Source organism: Malus sylvestris, chromosome 16, assembly GCF_916048215.2.
Source record: "Malus sylvestris chromosome 16, drMalSylv7.2, whole genome shotgun sequence".
Classification (NCBI taxonomy): domain Eukaryota; kingdom Viridiplantae; phylum Streptophyta; class Magnoliopsida; order Rosales; family Rosaceae; genus Malus; species Malus sylvestris.
In genome coordinates this window covers 24,822,448-24,839,920 of record NC_062275.1, presented here as the reverse complement: position 1 = coordinate 24,839,920, position 17,473 = coordinate 24,822,448, and the positions used below count along the sequence as shown (strand labels likewise).

Sequence of the window (17,473 nt, the reverse complement as noted above, 5' to 3'; positions counted from 1 at the left end):
TCCTTATCATCAGTCTGAGTGAATACTTACGAGTGTGTTATTTTAAATCATTGAGGTTGTCGTTTGGAATGGAAGAAAGTGACCAAAATGCCACATATCGTAATATCCGAAATTCCATTCCTTCGATTACTCTTATGTTACTCTTTTATATTCTCTCTCTCTCCCCCACAGCGGTTTTGCCAACGCGAGAAAAAGAAAAAGAACGCGAAACAAACAAGGAAGATGGAAAGAGATCGAACGAGAAGAATGGATGGTGGCAGTCACTGCTGTTGTTAAGCTGCAAGCAACACCATCACCACATTTCCATTGTTGTCTGCTGCAGCTTCGTCGTAGACCCCTTGGAGCTTCAAGGTATACACAATGACAGCCCGAGGACTAAAAGGTACGTGACGATTGCTTCACTGGAAAAACAATGTTCTTCAGTACCTTAAAATTATATCTGATGTAACTTAATTAATTGTTGTGATAAAATTGTAAAGACCACGTTCATTTGTTGTTGTATGGATATGTTCTCCAACTTGTTCTCCGTATACAGGGCCACGCTCCTCATGTTTGTCGATTTGCCACAGTTGGAAGATAATTGTTTTGACTGTGAAGTGTAAACCCTGTGTATTCGTTCTCATTAGACTAAATAAGGATTCACAAATTCTTCAGTTTTGATGATATTATATACGAAATATTAGACTGAATCGCTACTCGGATGTCAGTTGTTATATGCCTCTCAAGCTTCTCCTTGATGAAACCTTGTGCTACAAGCAATTCCACACACTCATGCCAACAAACAGTTTCGTATATCTAGTTAACCCACCAACGGCATCAGATCACCAGAATTTGTGATAGTTGAGTGTTATTTTATTTTTCTTTGATTGCAATGGCTAATTGTGAATGAAGATATTACATATATATATATATATGAAGTTGCCTCAAGAGACTTGTGTTACATGCACAGATCCACGCACTAGAATGATTCAATCCCGTTGTCCCATCATTTGTTCCTTATAAGCACATGTTTTTTCAATTCAAGGACCCTAAATGACTAAAAATATGTTAACACTATATTTGGTTGCAGAGATTTCTTCAGTATCCTCTATGACAACGGGTCCCCCTGCTTCTAAGTCGCAGTCTCCAGTGCTGTTCTTTTTCCTTGGAGGGCTAGTCACGCTCATAATATTGCTAGTTCTTCTATTTGTCTTTCGGAAAAAGATCAAGCCAGAAGATACTAAGAAATTGGTAGCAGTAGTGAGAAGGCGGCCAGCAGGTTGTACTATAGATTAATCTAAAAAATAACTAACCAATATTTTAGTAAGACCTCAATCATAATATTCTGTATTCTTAATGCAGCATCGACAGATGTTTTCAGTGGGATGCTTCGAACAATAAGCTACTTCGATTTTAAGACATTGAAGAAGGCAACCAAGAACTTTCATCCTGGTAATCTCCTTGGAGTAGGTGGATTTGGCCCTGTCTATCGGGTATGATTACTGAATCCACGAAACCAACATTGGTGGTACTTTTTTATTTTCTCGAACGTGCAAGTTTGAGGCCTTCATTCCAACCACAACTTACTACATATAGTTTCACTGAACTCTTAAGGTTTCTTAACAAAACTTTCGGATCTATTTGGACAAAACTCTTCGGATTTTTGAGGCATATATGGGTGGATTCCTTTATTTCTAAGTCTTATTTGTATCTTTTTGTTTAGGGGAGATTAGGAGATGGGACGTTAATTGCTGCTAAGAAATTGTGCCTTGACAAATCCCAACAAGGAGAATCAGAGTTTCTTACAGAGGTAAAGTTGATCACAAGCGTCCAACACAGGAACTTGGTTCGTCTTATCGGATGCTGCTCTGATGGGCCGCAACGGCTTCTTGTGTATGAATACATGAAGAACAGGAGCTTGGACCTCATTATTTATGGTATTACATCTTCACTGTACTTTGCATTGTATCCAACTATGATGCGGACTTGTTCCAAGTTCTACTTCTTATGACAAAATGAGTTAAACTGAGCACATAAACTTAACACTTTGACCGGTGCAAAGAATCATTAAACTTTCAGTGTATATGTTACTTACAATTATTCTTGATGGAAAACAGGAAAGAGTGATCAGTTCTTGAGCTGGAGCACCAGGTTCCAGATAATTGTCGGTATTGCTCGAGGGTTACAATATCTACATGAGGATTCCCCCCTAAGAATTATCCACAGAGATATCAAGGCAAGCAACATTCTTCTTGACGACAAATTCCAACCGAAAATTGGAGATTTCGGGCTGGCTAGGTTCTTCCCTGAAGACCAAGCTTATCTCAGCACTACATTTGCTGGAACTTTGTAAGTCCTTCAACTGATATGATATTTTCCACAAGACCCCTTCATCAGTCATTGATTAGATGGCACGTTCTGTATATTTGTTCAAGATTCCGTAATGCATATGCCATCTAACCGATGACTTATTTATGAAACTATAGTACCTAATATGAATTGTTCTTCAGAGGATATACGGCACCTGAGTATGCTATTAGAGGAGAATTATCTGAAAAGGCGGACATCTATAGTTTTGGAGTTCTTGTGCTCGAAATAATCAGCGGTAGAAAAAACACAGATCTCACTTTATCATCAGATATGCAATACCTCCCTGAATATGTAGGCCGATCTATCTTTGATTAATGCTTGCTCGTACAGAAGCTTACGATCATTCTGTTAATATATAGTTTTCAATCTTGCCACTGACCTTGTGCCTTAAAATTTTAGGCATGGAAATTGTTTGAGACGTCGAATGTGATTGATCTGATAGATCCAAAAATGAAAGAAGATGGATATGTGGAAAGGGATGTCTTGCAAGCAATCCAAGTCGCCTTCTTCTGCCTTCAGCCGCACCCAAACCTGAGGCCCCCGATGTCGGAGGTTGTAGTAATGTTAACATGCGAAGTTGAAATGGTCGGAACACCTATGAAACCCGCCTTCTTGGGAAGAAGGCGAACGAAGAACCAGAACATTTCTTGGGATTCTATAAGTGAGGCTTTCCCATCTCCCTTGCAGAGTGAGCCTCCCTCGTTAGCTAAACCATCCACTTGACGACATTTTCAGGCTTCTTGTATTTCGGAAGAAAGTTAAAAAGGGTATATGAGAGGTCTTCATGCACACGGTAACATTTCAAATGTAGCTGCAAAGTATTTGGTTTGTTTTGTTTCCCCCCTAGGTTTTTACATATATGTCATTTATTTTTTTTAATTTTCATAGAAAAAGGGTCTGCTTGGTGGTAAATATCTTTACTTGTACCTCGAGATTCTAAAGACTACCTCAACTACATGTCGAACCACAATTTCATGACTCATGTTTTAAACATTGCAATGTCATACCTCAACTTATGAATTCTTTGCAATGTCATACCTCCATTAAGTTTTTTGACATTTTGGCTATTAAATGATGATGTGGAAGGAGCGGACCCCACTCCTTCCCCAATTGGAAAAAAAAATTTAATTAATAATTTATTTATTTATTAATAAAAATTTAATAAGGGAATTCTCATTCTACACTCCTTACAAGTGTAGTTTTCTTTATAATTATAGAAAGTTTGGAGTACCAAATGAGATTTTTGGAGTGTTAATAACAATTCCCTTTAATAATTTATAATAAAAAATTAATAAAAATAATAATTTAGATATTAAATGATGATGCGGCGAAGGAATGGGCCTCGCTCCTGCCATGTCATCATTTAACATCCAAATGGATAGAAAAATTAACGAATGTATGACATTTCAACAAATTCATAAGTTGAGTAATGACATTTCATTGTTTAAAACATGAGGTATGAGATTATGGTTTGACTCATGGACATAGAATTATTAGAAAGTATGAGTAGGTTTGATTTATTGGTGCAATTAAGATTATGGGTAAAATTGTACAGCAAATTGCCGAACTTAGGGTTTGAAAATGTACAATTGAGAAATAAAGTTGAACCCTAGTTGCAGCTTTTTCTTGTTACTCACACCCAAACTAGTAAATGGAGGGTTACCTTTTTGCCAAGAAGAAAGCATTATCAACCTTCTTGTAACCCTAGCTACAGTCTGACGTTCAGCAAAGAGACCAACAGTCTGATCAGGCGCCCATTTTCTCTGCAACACTAATTCAAACCATGGGAAAATTCAGATAGTGAAATGAAAATGGAAATGATCAACAGTAATTTTTGTACAAAGTAGCGATCGAGTGTTATTAGACAAAATGATCATTTGCATGATAAACGTGGATTGGGTACGATTGATATTGTTCTATAGATCGTACTTAGGACCACTTGACTCTACAGCTTCAAAGCGGATTATAAGCTTCATTTCTCCTCATTAAATTACACATCTTTTATTGTAGATATCTTGGACATATAAAATTTGTTAATACAAATGACTTCTTCAACCTAATATATATTCAAAGAGAGTAGTTTGAAATTCACATGGATGTTAAAAAATAAATGCTATAACCATTAGGACTACACTTATGTCTCCGGCCTAGGGTTTATTATGATTTTCTAGTTTCACCACTACTTATGTAAATTGACTAAAAGAAGAAAACCAAAAGAACATTGACCACATAACACAATCATAACCAAAATCATACTTATACTCTTTCTTCAACTTGATAAATTAAATAATACGTACTCAACTCTCATACACGAACCCCAACATCCTCTCTCTCTCTCTGTCACCCCAGCCTTGATACTTTTCGCACTGCACCATAAACACACACCCCACCACGACGGCAGCACCCCTCTCACTGTGCTGTGCCAACCTAAAGACAATGAGGGAGAAATAAATAATAATACCACGATCACAACTGCAAATCAAGAAGTGACAAAAGAACAAGACAAAAATATGAGAAGCTTAACAAAGATCTGTACCTATTACAAGAAAAAAGTAGCTTCGAATTTAATGCCATGTTTCGGCAGCAGCTGTTACAGAAAAATCAAGTTTGTGATGTTTTCTAGTATGTATTGGGAATTTTAGAGAACATTTAATTTTTTATTCATTCGGTGCATGTCATTAACTTGTGTATATTAGAATTTTAATAAGGTCTTTTTTTTTTTACACAAATTTGATTTGGAATAAATTTATTGGCTCCTCAATTCATTTCGTGATCGAATTTACAAAATTCCGGACTTATGATCATAACCTTAAATAATTAATAAAATATGAGAATCTTTAGTCATAAAAATATATAAAATCATATGGATGAATTTGATAAAAGCATTGTGAACTATCTATCTATTTGCTACAATTTATTGACTAAATGACCTCAATTTTAATTGATTCTTTGTAGATAGGATATTTACATAATGATTTGTACTCTAAATAATTCTGATCATAAACACGAAGTCTGTGAAATCGGCTAGAGAGTAAATTGAAGAGGAACTCCTCAATCTTACAATCTTAAGAAGCCAAGCATTCCTCATATAGTTAAGGACGTTTTCCATTTCAGACAGTTTTGTTTGTACAAGGGATTTCCTCCAATTTCTTTTAGTTTTAGGAGCCCCCGCCAACTTTTGCATACCCTCCTCTTTCCAACAGAAGGTATGGACCAAAGGGAAGCAAAAAGAAAGCAGATCATAGTAACAAAAATTTTTTACGATGCATCGATATATTGCATATACAAAAGAAAAGGTTACTTCAAAATTGTTAAATAGATAAATTGATCTTCAAAATTCAGTAGGTAACTAAGTAGACATAACGAAACTCATTTAGTTATATCACTAAAATTACATAAAACAAAGGAAGATAAAATTACAAATTAGAGAGAAGCGCCAAGCTGAGAAGCTAATAATCTTGGATAATTCTCCTCTGTAACTTAATATAAAAAAAAAGACAAACATCAACATAGAGGAGAAGCAATATGCCTCACTCCAAATATGAAGGGTATTAGTACTATTACATCAAGGCTAGCTAGCTAGCAAGCTTAAATTTTCCCTCCTAATAAGTTATCTGTTATGTAAGGGATTAGGACCAGTGGGAACAACCCTTTTGCTATCTGAGTTTGTGTTCTTGGAGTGAAAGAAAAAATCATGAAACTGGTGCCCCTTGGACTTGCAGAACTCTCTGAAATTAGCTGCTGCCCCTCCCAACACTCTTCCATTTGCTGAAGAGCCCTTCACCCTCTTTCCAACATCGTGATGATGCTCATGATCAAAGGGAGGGAGGAAGAAGCTGGACTTTGAAGCTGCATTATTTGATCTGATACAAGCCAAAACCAAGGTCAACAAAACTGCAATCTCAGCGAGTCTCATTATACAGAAAAATCGACTGACCCAGAAGTCAACAAGGAGGACCAAAATATATGCAGGAAAGTCCCACAAAACACATATAAAAAGCGACCTTCGAGAGGACCGGGGAGATAGAGAGGCAAAAGAAATAAGGGGATTCGATATTTGGGAGGGCGAAAACAAAAGCAAAGAAAAAGAGCTGGGATAATAATAAAAAGAAGGGTTATGAGGACATGCATTTACTGAGGGCGTCCCAGGATATACAGTGAAAGACTAGTTTGATATATCAACATCTGTAGCTTTGAACAGAATGCCTCCTCACCAAACAACATTAAATGCCTTCAGCAGAATTCAATTCATCAGACATCATTTACCTAATTATGACCAAATTAAAACAAACATAATTTTTTTTAACGTGGGTTACGTCAGTTGGGTATAGCAGTTAGTCCGTCACTTTATGCTTGAATTCAAATTTGCTGTAAATTAGAGTAATTTAATTACAACACTGCTTAGTTATAAAATTAAACAAAACAGAATTTCTTTGAACAAGTTTAAAGTTTTGAAGGGGCTATATCAGAGAGTCAAGGGGCTCAAACGCCTAAATAATTAAGAGCAAACGGCAACATTCTTTTGCCTGCTATTCAGCTGCCTAGCTTAAAGCTACGTATTCATACATATTACATACCCTTTCTATTGCATCTCCCAAGGCATGCAGTGCAATCTAAAGCTGTTTTGTGTTTTAGGAGAAACCCTTCTGTCCTCCATGACAGAGCTATTAAAGCCCATATGTCAAAAGCTGACACTCAGAGGAAAAGGAAGCTGCAAATTAATATTTTGATCACATTAATTTATGTTTGTACCATACTTGACCAATCCCGAAACTACTGAGCACCGGTTAACGTTATACCGTCAAGGACCCAGAAGAGTTTCCCTCCAACCAGAAGGCCAATCATAGCGCAACATGTGTCGACATCAGAAGCCAATCGCAACACGACACGTGTCAATGTCAGAATGAAACTAGAAACTTTCTTCTATAAATAGAGATCATTCTCTCACAATATTTCCTAATGTCATTTGTACTAAATCATTCACTAGTACTCACTAAAGGAGAGCTTGAACCTATGTACTTGTGTAAACCCTTCACAATTAATGAGAACTCATCTACTCCGTGGACGTAGCCAATCTGGGTGAATCACGTACATCTTGTGTTTGCTTCCCTGTCCCTATCCATTTACTTACTTATCCACACTAGTGACCGGATCAATCTAGCGAAGGTCACAAATTTAACACTTTCTGTTGTATCAAAGTCCTCGCTGATTTTATGCATAAACATTTGACGTCATCTGTGGGAACGACACTTATTCCCACTCTCTTCAACTTTGCCAAGCTGGTTTTCACCATTCTTACACTCTCTTTTGACCAGGCATCCCTCTCCAACGTGGGTAGCGAAGGAAGCCACAACACACAGAATGACACCCATCTTGCACTTAGTGCGAAACAACGAAAGAAGGAAGGAAAGAGGGTTGCTCTTCAAGCTAAAGTCGATGAGCTAGAAGCTCAGAACAATAAGATAGCAATGAAGAATGAGGTCTTCTAGGAGCAGTATGAGAAGCTTTTTGAGACGCTCCACGAAACTAGGCGTACTCAACCATGCGAGCTCGTTCCCCATGTAGACATCAACCATCATCTGGGTGCCCCCCAATACGGAGGGTCACCTCCCTTCGACATGGGTATCCCTGATGAGGAGCGAGCTAATCATCAAAACATTGATTAACTTAAGACTTCTCTCAACCCAGATGCTTCGACCCGAAGTAGAAAAAGTGGAGGAAGACACTTCCTTATAGAAGGGTTGGAAGGATCGATAGCCGTTTATCGTGACTGCCGAGACTTCCTAAAGCAACGTCGAGAGAATCCCCTCCACATATGCTCGAAGTTTAATGACCCAAGGGTTTCTAAAAGACTCAGTCCTCTCCCACGACCCAGGCCAGCTACCAATCTAGGGAAGGAACGACATGTCCCAGAGGAACATGAAGGTACGGGGGACTCTGAGGTATTCCGACAGACTCGCCCTAGAAGTCAGTACAGCGAGTCCAAGAAAAAACCACACGCCCTTGCTCAAACTTTCCTACTTCCAAGAGGCGATGAAGACTTACAAAAGAAAATTCCAGTAATACATGACTCCACTCAGGACCCCCTTGTCCTACAGCTCATTGAGGACGTAAACAAGTTGAAGGTAGAACGTCAGGCCGAGATACTTGACTGGAACCAACCCAGGCTTGGCCCTCTCACAAGAAGGATCCTTGACACCCTTCTTCAAGCGAAGACAAAACAAAAGCTTGGTTTACAACTCTACACTGGAAATGAGGACCCAATTGAACACCTTAACCTCTTTGAGTCCACCATGGCATATCGGATGCACATCGACGAACAGCAATGTCTTATCTTCCCCTCCACCCTTTCTGGCGGAGCTCTAAACTGGTATTGCCGTCTTTCACCTGAGACACTAGACTCATTTGAGGAATTGAGGAAACTGTTTGTCTCTCAACACATCTTCCAGACCGATCACTTGCATTCTGCAGATGACTTGTACACTATTCGCTAGAAGCCGGACGAGTCACTACGAGAGTATGCTGGTCGCTTCAGCCATGAGTATTTTTGCTGCGCTGAGGCAGATGACAAGATCGCCCTCAATGCCTTTACGACAGGCCTTCGTGATTGTTTCTTCAAGTACATGATCAATGCCAACACTTGGAAGACTTACTTTGAGGTGATGGCATAGGCTTACAACCACGCCTCCGCCGAAGTAAGGACATACTAAGAGAACCCCCATATGGTTAACCCCTATCAACAAATGGGAAGTGGAAGTCAAGTTCTACCAAGTGAGGAGATATTGGCCATTCAGATACCCATTGCATCATCTCCTGCCTCATTTAGCTACTCGCTAAGTCACTAAACGTATTTGTCTCTTGGTAAGAGAAAGGATTTTTACTCTCAGCAAGCCCATTACAACAAGAAGGATAAAAGTTCGTATCAAGACAACCAGGGGTGAACGTACCGTCGACTATTATGACTATGGGGCCAAGCCTCACTCTTTCAAAGTGGTGGACTAGGTACTGAAGGACATACTATTATAAGAAGGCATACACATTACAAATGTTTTGAATCTCAACCGCTTGAGATCTTTTGTCACATAAGCCATTCGGCAAATATTTAAAGAAGAGGGAATTCAGACAACTTCTTCTGAGTCTTTTACGTTCCTAGCACTGGAACACTTGGTCTACGCTGACCTACCCTTATACTCCAACTCAGAGCTTCAACATACGTACTTTGACACAAAGTATGTGATACTAAGTGTTACAACCAACATGGTTCACATATCAACAACATGGACCCCTTCATGCATAGCAAAACATTCATAAGCATCACTCATATCAATCAACATAAACATTATACATTCCAACACATTCATACATAAACATAATACATTCCAATACATTCATACATAAATATCATACATTCCAACACATCTATACATAAGCCAACTGTGCTTCGAAAGGGTTCAACATACTTTATGTCTTCGACACTTGCTACAATGTGCCTCGACACCTTGCCCTTATTCTCACCAACCGGGTGATGAAATGTGAAGAAGGAACTTATCTTCATGCCACCAACCAGGTGAAGAAGGAACTCATTTTCATGCCACCAACCAGGTGATGAAATGTACAACCCGTACTTTCCTTCATGCCACCAACCAGGTAATGAAATGTACAACCCGTACTCTAATATCATTTGGCAACTTGCCACTTATGCCACCAACCAGATGAAGAAGGAACTCATCTTCGTGCCACAAACTAGGTGATGAAATATATAACCGTACTCTCCTTCATGCCACCAAACAGGTGATGAAATGTACAACCCGTACTCTAATATCATTTGGCAACTTACCACTCATGTCATCAACCAGGTGAAGAATGAACTCATCTTCATGCCACCAACTAAGTGATGAAATGTACAACCCATACTCTCCTTCATGCCACCAACCAAGTGATGAAATGTACAACCAGTACTCTAATATCATTTGGCAACTTGCCATTCATGCCACCAACCAGGTGAAGAAGGAACTCATCTTCATGCCACCAACCAGGTGATGAAATGTACAACCCGTACTCTCCTTTATGCCACCAACCAGGTGATGAAATATACAACCCGTACTCTAATATCATTTGGCAACTTGCCATTCATGCCACCAACCAGGGGAAGAAGGAACTCATCCTCGTGCCACCAACCAGGTGATGAAATGTACAACCCGTACTCTCCTTTATGCCACCAACCAGGTGATGAAATATACAGCCCGTATTCTAATATCATTTGGCAACTTGCCATTCATGCCACCAACCAGGGGAAGAAGGAACTCATCTTCGTGCCACCAACCAGGTGATGAAACGTGATGAAACGTGATGAAGGAACTCACATTCGTACCACCAACCAAGTGATGAAAGCAACTCACCATTCATTCCACCTACCAGAAGATGAGTGGTACAACTTGTACATGTGAACTCCTAGCATTCACAAATAATAAAAAACCCTCAAGCTTGACAACTCAACTAGGGGAGCACTTATGCCCAACAAGTGTTACAGTCACCAACAAAGTCTTATTGCAAACCAACAACAACTTCAGTGCATGGCGTAGGAAGATCAAGCTATTCATCCCTCTTGCATCTGTTTCAGACATTTCCCTTCTGTAACAATGTAAACACTACAACTCGTAGAAAGCTTCACACTTTTGATCAAGACAGTGTGAAGCAAAACCAATTTATGGTGCCAACAAGAGCTTCATCAAAGGAGTTTAACCACAATTCTCAAAAGTTTCATACACTCTTGATCAGGACAGTGTGAAGCAAAACCAATTTATAGTGCCAACAAGAGCTTCATCAATGGAGGGCAACCACAATTCTCAAAAGCTTCACACACTCTTGATCAAGACAGTATGAAGCAAAACCAATTTATGGTGCCAACAAGAGCTTCATCAATGGAGGGCAACCACAATTCTCAAAAGCTTCACACACTCTTGATCAAGACAGTGTGAAGTAAAATCAATTCATGGTACCCAACAATGCTTCAACCTCAAAGCTTTACCTACAAAGCTTCACCTATAATGCTTAATATATATATATATATATATATATATATATATATATATATATATATTCGGAAATTCAAAAATTCGAAAATTCAGAAATTTGAAAATTTGAAAATTTAAAAAAAAAAAAAATTGCCTAGGCCTCCTCTTCTTTGTGTCTAACAACTTTCATAACAAATATATATGAAGGAGGAGTTTTGGGCTACCACTTAGAAAGGAAAATGGTGAACTTTTATTACTTTGGAAACTTGGCTACTAGCAAGACACCTTCTTCCTCCTTCGTCAACTCCCTCGACCGGAGACTTGGGGGACTCCTACCATATGCTACTGCACCTTAATACTCGGAAGTCTCACGACCACTCAGTGACTTGAATTTTTTCAAGTCTCCAAACGAGAAGTTTTCCTCACTCAGGAAATTAAAGGAGCACTACCTCAACCTACATGCTTCACTCACAAAGCTTCAACATACAAGATTTAACAAAAGGAAAAATTTAAAGAACTTATTGAAGAAGGCCTTGGTGTATTTAACACAATACGTTGAAATGAAACAAAGCTTGTTTATTGATATCTCCGATAAGTTACAAATATGTACATATACATGAATCAAAATAAACAAACAAGGGGGAGCCTTCACAAAGGTTGCTCAGGAGAAGTCTCAGCAGTCGGCAGAGCCCCAGAAAGAGGAGGCACCAGAGGGTGATTATTCGGAGCCTCAGTACTAGACAGAACCCCAGAAGGAGGAGGCACCGAAGGTTGATCATTTGGAGCTTCATTACACGGTACAGCCCCAGAAGACGAAGGCAATAAATGCCTTTGGAACAAACCCACAAACCTCTGATGATCAAGTAAAATCTGACTATCAGATTCATGTAGCTGGTCAAGCTTCTTCTTCATGTTTGTAGCATAGTTATGTGCGAGCCTATGCAACTGTTTATTCTCATGCTTGAGCCATCTGATATCATGTTTGAGACTTATCACTTCAGCCGCCAATGATTCAACTTAGCAGGTTCGAGTAAATAAGCGTTGGGCCATATTAGACACAGAACCTACACACTGAACACTGAGAGCCAGAGAATCCTTAATAGCCAACTCATCAGACTGTTTGGAAAGTAGTTTGTTATATTTGGGAGTGAGAAGGTTCATGGCCATCACCGCAGCGGTCATATCATTCTTCATCACAGAGTCCCTAACGGTAAGAGGACTAGTAGGGGATAAGAATGATGGGCGCCATATGTTGTCTTGAGAAGGCATGGCTGCCTCTTCACCAAAGTTCAAGTCAAAACGACGGTCGGATAGGCCAGACATTCTCAAAAATGATGAAGGAGAAATGAGGTGCAATAAATCTCTGAAGTAAGGGGAAAATTCCTACAAGCAATAACACTCTGAATGTACTTCTTGCACATAATTAGTGCCCTTATAAAAGAAAGGGCAACAGGGCCGTTGGTTCAAAAATCGAAGAGGCACCACTCTCCGGATTCCGAAGAGGCACTATTTTCCACACGCAACATCAGCTCATCGGGTACCACAGATAACTTTGCCAAAGATCTCTGACAAAGTTTAGACACATAAATTTTGAAGGTCCAGCTACACTACTATTACCCATAAGGGTAAAGGAACAATACCACTGCCTGATAACTAGAAAGTCCCAATGTGTGTCAACCTCCGTGCTCCGTGGCAAGGCAGACTGGCAAAAATGTCCAACCTTTACTCACATTTGAGAAAATACTCCTAACAAGATTGCTTGCTCAAACATCGAAGAGGCATCGCCCTCCGAATCTCAAGAGCCAGACTCCTAACAGGATTACTTTCTCAAAAAATCGAAGAGACACTACTCTCCAAATCTCAATAGTCAAACTCCCAACAAGATTGCTTTCTCAAAAGCTGAAGAGGCATCGCTCTCCGAATCTCGAGAGCCAGACTTCCAACAGGATTACGTGCTCAAAAATCGAAGAGGCACCGCCCTTCAAATCTCGAAAGCTAGACTCCCAATAGGATTACTTTCTCAAAAATCGAAGAGACACTACCCTCCGAATCTCAAGAGTCAGACTTCCAACAAGATTGCTTTCTCAAAAATCGAAGAGGCACCGTTCTCTGAATCTCGAGAGCCAGATCCCCAATAGGATTACTTGTTCAAAAACTGAAGAGGCACCGCTCTCCGAACTTCGAGAGCCAGATTTCCTTGGATAAAGCTTGTCTGCAATCTTCACATGCAACATCAGCTTTCCAGATACCACAAAACATTTTTTCAAAGTTAAAACACGTGAAGTTTGCAGCTCCTACTACATTGCTATGACTGAGAAAGGTAAAGGAATAGCACTACTACTTATTGTTAGGGAGATTCCTATATATGTCGACCTCCATCCTCCACAGCTAGGCAGACCTGCAAATAAAAAAAATGCTCAACTTTTCTTCACATCCGAGAGGACACTCTCAGTAGAGTCTCTCGAAATACTCAGCTTCTTTTCATCCCGATAATACCTCTACAAACAAGCCACACCAGAGCAAGAGTATCTCATATCATCAGGGTTAAAAGCAAGAGTATCCTATATCATGCTTTTTCATGTCTTTTCCTTTGGCCTTGTTCTTACCTACAAGACAAGGAGAAAGAGAGCAATCAGTCAGCACTTGGAATCAAGCTTCCAGTCAGGAACTGACTGCCTGGAACCCCTTGCCTGATTACTTACCTGGCATTGCTCTCGAGTACTTATCTTCAACATCTTATGCTTCCAGAGAAGATACCACATCTGTCTGGGGAACAGATAGGGCAAGTGAGAAGGATACAAGGAAGCATGTGGAGACAAGCGTAACAGAACACGTGCCGATACATCCACTACTTTGGTAACAGCAAAAGTATCTCATATCATCAGGGTCGAACGTACTCTAGATTTGGTGGACTTTTTTTTACCCTCAAATTCTTGAGTCGGCTTTATATTCTTGAGGAAACTAGAAAACCCTCCAGCCCAATTCAAGAATAAGCTTGTGGAAAGTTACTTCTTCAAAAGCAAAAGTATCTTATATCATCTCTTCTCCATTTGCTTCTCATTATCCTTGTTGCTGTTTACGACACAAGGAGAAGGAGAACAATCAACCGGAAGCCGAAGTCGAACCTCCAATCCAGGTTGCTTGCTTGGAAGTCTGATTGCTTACCTTGTCTGTTACCTCCTTCAGCAAATCTCCTAACTCGGCGACTTGGGGGACTCCTACTATAGGGTTTGTATCGCACTTGACCAAGCTCGAAACTACAAGTAAGCTTCAAGTGAAATTGATACATTACCTTGTGCATCTTCATCGGTTAAAGATACCACCCCTGGATGGAGGAAAAGTACTTCCAGAGAAGATGCCACATCTACATATGAGACAGATAAGGCAAGTGAAAATGATACCACACTTCGGTAGTTAGAAATTTCGTGATTACTCAATAGCTTGGATCTTGCAAGTCCCCAACCGAGGAGCTTCCCTCACTCGAGAACTTAGGGGAGCACTGTTTGTACCATACTTGACCAATCCTGAAACTATTGAGCACCGGTCAACGTTATACCGTCAAGGACCCAGAAGAGTTTCCCTCAAACCAGAAGGCCAATCACATCGCAACACGTGTTGACATCAGAAGCCAATCACAACACGACACGTGTCAATGTCAGAATGAAACTAGAAACTCTCTTCTATAAATAGAGATCATTCTCTCACAATATTTCCTAATGTCATTTGTACTAAATCATTCACTAGTACTCACTAAAGGAGAGCTTGAACCTATGTACTTGTGTAACCCTTCACAATTAATGAGAACTCCTCTACTCCGAGGACATAGCCAATCTGGGTGAACCACGTACATCTTGTGTTTGCTTCCCTGTCCCTATCCATTTACTTACTTATCCACACTAGTGACCGGAGCAATCTTGCGAAGGTCACAAACTTAACACTTTCTGTTGTACCAAAGTCCTCGCTAATTTTGTGCATCAACAATTTGTAAAGCATGCTATTTGCTTAATAGGGTTGCGATTGAAGTGGTAAATGATGGAATCAGTTTTTAGTTACAATTTTTTTTGTCTTTTGGCGAATGGGAAGGAAGTGATACTCAGACAACCTTGTAAATAAAGAAGCAAACTTAGCAATTTAAGTTCAGTCATTAAGTAGTTTGTTTATACTTATAATTGTAATTAGTAAAGATAGTTAGGGACCTGATGAATTAGCAAATGTACTCTTTCTTTGTTGTAATTATCCATTCATTCAAATCAAAGAGAAGTTTTTCTAGAGATTTCATTCTTTCATGATATCTCTAGCCGTTCGCCTTGCAGCTCCGATCCTTTCTCACTTTTGCTCTGCTATCTCTTGATTCAATCTTGTTGTTACAATTCCTAATTCTCTTCTCCATTTCATCTCGTTGTCATGGCTTCTTCATCTGAATCTTCTTCTTCGATTGATTCAATTCCAGTTCCAATTTCTCACCCTAATTCCCTTTTCTCAAACCTCAATTCTTCCAATTCATACACTTCTCCTACGATTCAGAAATTTGAAAGCATGGTACAGATGAGGCTCAAGCTTGCCAATAAGTGAATGAATTGATACTTTCAATTCAGGTTTTGATTCACTTAACTACCAAATACGTGGCGTATGTTTCATGTGAATGGAGAGCATATTTCAGTGATTATAAGAGCTTATGGATGCTACCAAGTTCATAGTCTCCGATAGTTCTAGATAAGTAAATTCCATTTGACAGAAATGTAGGAACCTTATTAGCTGACTAAATTCATTGGCCAATAAAGTATCTTGCTTATAAATCCATTAAAGATCTTTTCTAAATTAATTGTTTGACCTAGTGGGAGAATGATGGACGTTGGACCATAATCCAACAGTTAATAGGTCTACACAGTTAATTTAAGGATTGCTTGGAATATAAATAAGATTAGGATTTAGTTAATAGCTATAGCTTGTACCCCAAGTAAAGTTAATATATTCCGAATTTCCTTGGGGAATAAGGGCTCCTAATTCTATCATATTTGGAATGAGATTTGGTGTATCAATTATCCTTGGACCGCAAGGATTCCTAATGACATTATTATGGGAAGGTTCATTAGGGTTAAGTCTATATAAATACAAGGCTAAGGTCCCTGCTCACAACACACATAAACTCATATGAACGCCCCATTAGTTCGAGTTTAAAGGAGTGTTAAGTGTGCAGAAGACTTTAGTCAACTAACATATTATTCCGCAGGATTCCAGTACAATTTCCACCGAAGGAGAAGTCCATGGTTGAGCCTATTCCGCATGGTTTTGTCAAAAGATGGTTCATCTTTCCTGCATGCCATGTTGACTTTGAGTACTTTATCAATTGAGCATAATTTGTGGATTCTTTCAGGTTAGTGTTTTTAGTTGTTTATGAAATATATAGTCTAACAAGAAAACCTTGTAGTACTAAGATTCAATGTACCCATTTCTTTTTTTTTTTTTTTGTTCGAATATATACCTTTTTCCTTTGTATATAAGAGGTCTCATATAAAGGGTGAAGACAGTTTAATATTTGTTGAGTTCGATATCTTGTTATAACTAATTCATTATGTGACTTAGTGAGAAAATATTCATTTTATAAACTGATAGAAGAATATTTTTGGGAATGAGAGTGATATGGGTAATGGGGGAATGATATATAACTAAGTTGTTCAGATATGAGATTTAACATACCCTATACCCCCTTCCCTTGGTAACGATAGCATGTTAGAATTTGGAATGGAACACATCTTATTAACATGTGGCCCATTAATTATTCCTTCTTTGTGTGGTAATAAATAGGGGATTTGTTAGGATTCGGAATGATACTCATACCTTGCAGTTTATTCCAACATGCCACAAGAGTACTATAAGAATCACAAGTAATTGTCAAGCAATTTTTCATAGATCTTATACTTTGTTTGAATGACAAAGTTTAAGAATATTAAGAAATTTCAAAATGACAGAATTTGAAATATGAAGTGTACATTTTTAGAAATTATGAAGTCTCTTATTTGGCAAACTTAAAAGTTTGACGTAATTTAAATATAGAATTCCCTATGTATTTAGAGTTATCATGTGGGGATGGTGGTGGCAGTAATGGTAGT

At 38.9% G+C, this 17,473-nt stretch overlaps 2 protein-coding genes across 2 annotated transcripts in view; both read left to right on the top strand.

The window, feature by feature from the left end:
- Positions 1-17,473, top strand: part of LOC126607927 (uncharacterized) — a 96,690-nt gene that overhangs the window by 12,915 nt on the left and 66,302 nt on the right. The gene's annotated exons all lie outside the window — the stretch shown is intronic.
- On the top strand, positions 13-3,340 carry LOC126607918 (cysteine-rich receptor-like protein kinase 44). The gene is made up of 7 exons (XM_050275632.1): positions 13-382; positions 1,070-1,258; positions 1,342-1,472; positions 1,703-1,916; positions 2,097-2,328; positions 2,490-2,640; positions 2,749-3,340. Exons 1-7 carry the CDS (start codon positions 361-363, stop codon positions 3,070-3,072), a joined length of 1,263 nt encoding a protein of 420 aa, XP_050131589.1. The 5' UTR covers positions 13-360; the 3' UTR covers positions 3,073-3,340.

Coding starts and splice junctions, on each gene's coding strand:
- LOC126607918 (XM_050275632.1), top strand. CDS start 361: ATGACAGCCCGAGGACTAAAAG. Junction 2,329..2,489: donor ACTACATTTGCTGGAACTTT/GTAAGTCCTTCA, acceptor ATTGTTCTTCAG/AGGATATACGGCACCTGAGT. Junction 2,641..2,748: donor TGCAATACCTCCCTGAATAT/GTAGGCCGATCT, acceptor TTAAAATTTTAG/GCATGGAAATTGTTTGAGAC.